At 60.4% G+C, this 6,800-nt stretch overlaps 1 protein-coding gene across 1 annotated transcript; it reads left to right on the top strand.

Moving 5' to 3' along the window:
• The first annotated feature begins 21 nt into the window (after positions 1–21).
• On the top strand, positions 22–6,800 carry ZNF319 (zinc finger protein 319). Its single transcript, XM_043599316.1, has 2 exons — positions 22–969; positions 2,941–6,800. Exon 2 carries the CDS (start codon positions 3,193–3,195, stop codon positions 4,948–4,950), a length of 1,758 nt encoding a protein of 585 aa, XP_043455251.1. The 5' UTR covers positions 22–969; positions 2,941–3,192; the 3' UTR covers positions 4,951–6,800.

Below are 6,800 nucleotides of genomic sequence, written 5' to 3'. Positions count from 1 at the left end.
GCCTCGGGGCGGGGCCTGGAGGGGCGGGGTCCGGCGGGACTCCGGCGAGACTCTACCACCGACACCACGCTGCCTGCCCGATTGCAGCGCCTGGACCGCTACCTGGAGCCTCCCGGAACCCCACCCCCCAGCCTTCGTGTGCCCATTTCACAGATCGCTCTGGGCCCTGACCTATCTGTCCGTTGCTCTGTCTGCAGCCATCCGCGACCAGACCTCCCAGCCACGGACGGCCCCTGGGTCAGCGGTCAGTGCCCTAGATCCAACGGAGATGGGATCAGAGGTCCGGGAGCGCCCTCCTCAAGAGGGTCCAAAGGCCGAGCTCCAGGGACCCGTCCCCTAAGAGCAAGCTGAGCAGTCAGTGGCGGGTCAGTTCCAGAAGATCAGAGGGTCTAGGAGGCCTCTCTTCTCAGGTGCTGGCGTCGGGCCCCCGGTCGGGCCGCTGGAGCCTCCTTCCCCTGAGGCCAAACAGGTTGGTCGGAAGAGAGCGCCCTCCCTGGGTCGGCTGAGGAGTGCCGACCGGGTAACTGGAGAGCCACCTCGCACGCCTGACTGTCCGACCCAGCCTGGCCGCGGGGTCCCCAGCAGGGGGCGGCCTCGCTCCGCGCCGCCCGCTCCTCCCGCAGCCGCCGCCGCCCCGGCTGCCGCTCCTCCCCCGGCCCCGCCTCCCTGGCCCCCGCGCCGCCCGCCTGTCCGCCGGTCTCTGCAAGGCCGTCGGTCCGTCCGTCCGCCCTCCCGGCGCTCCTCCGCCCTGGCCCCGCTATCCCGGCCGCGCACGTCGCTTCCTCGGTCCCGGCCACCGCTAGCTGGTTCCCCGCCCCCGGGCCGGCCGCCGCCGCCGCTACTCGAGGCCGGGGATTGGCAGTGCGCGTAGGCCGCGCCGCCGCCGCTGGAGCCGGAATAAAGGGGCAGCCGAGAGAGCAGCCGGACGCCACTCGCCCCGCGCCTGACCCCGCGGGCGGCCTGGAGCAGGTGAGCAACCGGGGCGCCTGGGGCTGCGTCTGGGGGCTACTCCCGTGCCCGCCGCACCCCTTTCCCAGCCAGTCCGCCCGCCCCCCCCTTCCCCCCCACCTCCGGCCCGACCCGGCGGCCTCCTGGGCCTCTGGGCGCGTTGCTACTAACCGGGCCCAGTCTGCGGCCCTGGGGCCTTCCTCGGGCTCAATCGCCCTCGGGGCCGGCGCTCTGGCCGTAGCGGCCTGGCCATTCTCGGTGAGGGCTGACAGGAGGCAGCCCAGCCGGGCGGGTAGCAGTGCCCGCGGTGGGGAGGTGATCGCCTTTCATTCGGTTTCCCAGGGAGGAGGAAGGGCTGGCTTGGGACGCAGGTGGGGGGGCCTCCCTTTGCCTCCTTTACACTCGTCTCTCGTCTTTGCGGAATTATCAGGCCTCCCCGCTGTACCTTCCTGGAAAGGGCAGGGGTGGGCAGTGCAGCTGGGGGCCCAGGACCGGGGATCCTGGTTCTGGCAACCATTCATAACGGAAAAATAAAATCATCTGGGTTTGGCGCATCCGGACCTAGACTGCGCTCAAAGTAGCCCCACTCCCCACTTTCCTGGGGGAGGCTTCCTACCTGCTTGCTCATGCAACCTGCTGCGTCGACCCGGAGCAGCGACTCCCTTTCCTTCTTTCCTTCCCGGAAGATGCTGTGGATGACAGTTTTTCCCCTGATTCTTAATGTTTCTTTGGCAGAACAGTTAGCAGCAGGGCTGGCCTGTGAAGGCACCCCCCCCCCTTTTTTCTCTACTCTTTCCCTCAGGAGAAAACTTAGAAACTTTTTGATGTTTGAGGCAGAGGAGCTGAAAACCTGAAAGTGGGTTGCCTGTAATTCTAAAAGTTCTTCCCTCTCACTGTTGTTACCTTATGCTGCCACAAAGTGGTGAGTTAGAGATTTGCCTGGGCTGGGTGGTCTTTACCTTCCACTGATAACCCAAAATGTTATGGACTTGGAGCAAGGGAACAGGGCTGTCTCTGGAAAGGTTGTCTTTTCCAGGTTGTCCTGGAGAGAGGAGAAATGCTCTGTGGTTAGCATGCTACTTCCCACATTGTAGAGGCAAACTTCTAATTGCTTACCTTTTCCTCTAGGCCTTGGTATTGTCAGATTCAGAGGATTTAGGAGTTTTTTGGTGCTCAGGCAGATAACTAGAGTGGGGGCATATTCTGTGGAGACCTCCAGGCTGGGTGGGTCTACAGCCCTATCATCTACCCCCCATCTTACAGTGACTAAGGTCTCTGCCAGGCCAACCAAACTGTTGTATGGAGAAAGAACAGGCATATGGTCAGGATAGAGGGCCTGGGGAATACTTGAGAAGGATGTGGTTCAGTCCCTCACAAAAGAAGGTTTTTGAGATGTTCCTCGGTTCCTGTAGCTGACTGTGAGGCTGTTTGCTGTTGGGCCCTCAGATCTGGGAGGCCTGGTTCTCTGTTCTGGCAGGCTATTATCTTGAGCACCAATGTCCTGGGTTGAGATTGAGGGCTCTCAGGAGCTGGAAGGCCTCAGGGAGTCCTGCACCAGTGCGTCTCTGCTTTTATCTAATATATTGGGCTTCCAAGTAAGAATCTATTTGAAAAAAAAAAAATAGAAAAAGTTATGCTGCTAAAATTATTTTGGCTTAACGGGTCAGTCTTCCCCTCCCTCTTCCTTTGGAGCATGAGCAGAATTTATGACTTCTTGTATTATGGGAAGATCATCCCAGCCCCTTATCTGTGAGACAGCTGACTGAAGAGGGCTGGTCATAGGCTGGGGAGCTGGGAGGCTCTCTGCTGGAGGAGCTGAGCTGCCAGCAGACTTCTGTGGACTTGTGTGAAGACAGCACATCTTCCAGCCCTGAACCTCTATCCCTTCCCTGATGTGGCAATGGTGTGGCAAGTGCAGGCAGAACAGGGAGAGGGCCCAGGGACCAGCTGTGTATCTCTGCCTTGAGCTCACTATTTTTCTCTTCTCTACAGAACCAATCATCGGGGAAGGGCAGAGCCTTTCTGGCATTGCTGGCATCCTGCCTCGAAGAGCCCCCTGTCCTGCAGGCAGAGCCTTGTAATTTATCTTGGTTAATGACTTGGGCGGTCTGACCAGTCCCTCTTCCGTGCCTTGTCTGAGGTTTTTGTCCATACCTGATCCTAGGCAGCTTCTGTCTGGGTTGGATCACCTTAAGTGGGAAACTGAAGCCATTACTCTCCAAACCCTGTTTCATCCTCCCAAGCATGTCGGAAAGCTGGCAGCAGCCACCACAGACGCAGCCACAGCAGCCTCAGCCACCACAGCCTCAGCACCATGCAGAACCGCCGCCGGCCCTGGCTGAGCACGCGCTGCCCCCAGGCTCAGCTGAGAACCCCCTGGGCTGTGCTGTCTATGGCATCCTCCTGCAGCCCGACCCGGGCCTCCAGCCCCCGCAGCACGCGCCCCTGCAGGCAGCTGGTGAGCCGGGCCCCAAGTGCGGTGTGTGCGGTCACGACCTGGCACACCTGTCCAGTCCGCATGAGCACCAGTGCCTGGCGGGCCACGACCGCTCGTTTCAGTGCACGCAGTGCCTCAAGATTTTCCATCAGGCTACCGACCTGCTGGAACATCAGTGCGTGCAGGCCGAACAGAAGCCTTTTGTCTGTGGTGTCTGCAAGATGGGCTTCTCGCTGCTCACCTCGCTGGCACAGCACCACAGCGCGCACAGCGGCACCGGTGGCCTCGTGAAATGTTCCATCTGCGAGAAGACCTACAAGCCCGCCGAGGCCGCTGAGCCCGCAGCCACCGCTGCGTCTGCGCTGCCGCCGGCAGCCGCGCCGCCCGCCGTGGCTCCCGCCGAACAGGCCGACAAGCCCTACAGCTGCTCCATCTGCCAGAAGCCCTTCAAGCACCTGTCGGAGCTGTCGCGGCACGAGCGAATCCACACGGGCGAGAAGCCGTACAAGTGCACGCTGTGCGACAAGAGCTTCAGCCAGTCGTCCCACCTGGTGCACCACAAGCGCACGCACAGCTCCGAGCGGCCCTACAAGTGCGCGGTGTGCGAGAAGACCTTCAAGCACCGCTCCCACCTGGTGCGCCACATGTACGCACACTCGGGCGAGCATCACCTGTTCCGCTGCAACGTGTGCGAGCTGCACTTCAAGGAGTCCTCGGAGCTGCTGCAGCACCCGTGCACGCCGAGCGGGGAGCGGCCCTTCCGCTGTGGCGAGTGCCAGAAGGCCTTCAAGCGGCCGTCGGACCTGCGGCAGCACGAGCGCACGCACAGCGCGGAGCGTCCCTTCAAGTGCGATCTGTGCCCGATGGGCTTCAAGCAGCAGTATGCGCTGATGCGGCACCGGCGCACACACAAGACGGAGGAGCCCTTCAAGTGCGGCCTGTGCGAGAAGGGCTTCGGGCAGCCCAGCCACCTGCTCTACCACCAGCACGTGCACACCCTCGAGACCCTCTTCAAGTGCCCCGTGTGCCAGAAGGGCTTCGACCAGTCGGCCGAGCTGCTGCGGCACAAGTGCCTGCCGGGCGCGGCCGAGCGGCCCTTCAAGTGCCCCGTGTGCAACAAGGCTTATAAGCGGGCGTCGGCCCTGCAGAAGCACCAGCTGGCCCACTGCTCGGCAGCCGAGAAGCCTCTGCGCTGCACTCTGTGCGAGCGCCGCTTCTTCTCATCCTCGGAGTTCGTGCAGCACCGCTGTGACCCAGCCCGCGAGAAGCCACTCAAGTGCCCGGACTGCGAGAAGCGCTTCAAGTACGCGTCAGACCTGCAGCGGCACCGGCGGGTGCACACGGGAGAGAAGCCCTACAAGTGCCCCAATTGTGATAAGGCCTTCAAGCAGCGGGAGCATCTCAACAAGCACCAGGGTGTGCACGCCCGCGAGCAGCAGTTCAAGTGTGTGTGGTGCGGCGAGCGCTTCCTGGACGTGGCCCTACTGCAGGAGCACAGCGCGCAGCACAGCGCGGCGGCTGCGGCTGCGGAGGGCGCCTACCAGGTAGCCGCCTGCCTGCCCTGAGTGAGCGCCTTGGCCCCCATCCTGTCCCCGCCCAGACTCCTCGCATTGAGCCCTCTACCTGGCCCGTGGTCTGAGGCCCTGGGCCTTGAGTGACCCTGAGGACAGATGGCACTGGGCAGCCAGGGGGTGGGGGTGGGGGAGTGGGGACCTGGAAGTGGGGGAGCCAGATTGCTGGGGCTGGTCCTGATCCCACAAACCTCTTTCCCATTACAAGATTCCTTTTCTTGAGAGCCATCGGCCTCTCTTGTCTCTGGCGGCCTGGAACCAGGCTGGAAGTCAAGTGGCCTGTCTCTACCCTGCGGAGGGATTGGTGCCAGCCCAACCTTCCCAAACTTTTCAGCCTAATTAGAAACCAGATAGTTTCTAGGAAGGAGGATGGCCATCGTAGGGCCTGGGAGAAGGGCCAGACCCCATAGGTGGGTTGGATGTAGGGCATCCTCCTTCAAGTTGCTGTTTGAGGGAGAAGGCCAGCTTTGTGATATGGTCCTGGGGACCAGGAGGTGAGCCACAGGCCTGTCGGTCTGCTCCAGCTAGGGGTGATGTGCCCTTCTGGTTTCTGATCGTGAGACATAACAGGAGGGCTGCATGTCTGTGAGCTGGGTCTGCCTGGAGAGAACTGGCCCGGCCCAAAGGGAGGAGGCAGAGAAGTTCTCCTGTGACACATTCAGCCAGGGACAGTGCCATCCACAGGGAAAGGAGGAAAGGCAGCTTTTGTACTGAGGGCTAATCCTGCTGTTCGAGAAGTGCCCCTTCCTACCTTTGCAGCATAGTTCCAAGCTCTGGGGAATTTGTTCTTGGCCAGACAGGACCGCTGATGTGAAAGGAGGGGATTGTTAGACCACCTTGGTGCCTGGGAGGAAGCAGGGCCAAGTGCATGATCTTACCAGTGGATGCAGACAAGTGTCCTCCCCCTTGAAGGTGTGAACCAAAGTGTCAAGGGCATAGCCCCAATCAGCTTGCCTTTGCTCTGCTTCTGGGCCAAGACCAGGCCTGGGCACCGAGGGTGGGGGAGGTGAAAGGACTCTGATCCCACAGTGCTCTCCCAGCCCGTGGGCACCCTCCCCATCAGTCTGGCTGTTGGCCTGGACCCCAGGGGTCTTGCACTGCCAAGATGCCCTGGACAACATCCAGTGACTTCCAAGGCCAGAGCATTCCCTCAGGGGTCCTCCTGGGGTCCCTCTAGGTCTCTGGCTGACCACCAGGGGTCAAGGGTGTCTGGGGCAATAGGGAGCAGGCTGGGGAAGAGGGTTAAGGGAACCAGTAGGTGGCTGGAGTCGACTGAGATCGCTGGCCAGCGATCTCCTCCCCTCCTTGGGAAGCCCAGAGGACTTTTATTATCAAAATGATTCTTTTGAACCCAGCTGTGCCCCTGTGCTCTACCAGCCTTCCTCCTTGGGTGTGGGTCTTGAAAGACTTTAATCAGTGCTTGCACCAAGGGCCCAGAGGAGCAGAGAGGCCCCCTTGTCTCACTGTCACCTTGAGAAGGCTGAAGAGCCCACATCTGCCTCTTCTATGAGACTGGGCTCCCTTCCTGTGCCTGCGGAGAGGGGCCGTTCCTTCCCCTCGGTGCTGGCTCTCCGTCACAATGCCTCAAAAGACATGGAACCCAGGCCGACCACAGGCCCAACTGCTCATTTTCCCCCCTTTCCTTTTGCTTTCTAAAAGCAGTTGTTATACTGTTCATAACATTGTATAGTTTAATTTCATGTCATTTTGGATCTTCTATTAAAATGTGAAAATTTGGATTTTTAAAAAGAATGACTCCATTTTAGATAGCCCCTTTTGATGTTAATATATAGTGAGTCCAATGTATGCTTTAGAAGTAAAGACATTGACCATCACAGACCAAA

Source organism: Prionailurus bengalensis, chromosome E2 (genome assembly GCF_016509475.1).
Source record: "Prionailurus bengalensis isolate Pbe53 chromosome E2, Fcat_Pben_1.1_paternal_pri, whole genome shotgun sequence".
Classification (NCBI taxonomy): Eukaryota; Metazoa; Chordata; class Mammalia; order Carnivora; family Felidae; genus Prionailurus; species Prionailurus bengalensis.
This window is presented reverse-complemented; position numbering and strand designations above follow the sequence as displayed.

Bases quoted from the DNA above. Each gene is read 5' to 3' on its own strand.
- ZNF319 (XM_043599316.1), top strand. From the start codon at position 3,193: ATGTCGGAAAGCTGGCAGCAGCCACCACAGACGCAGCCACAGCAGCCT.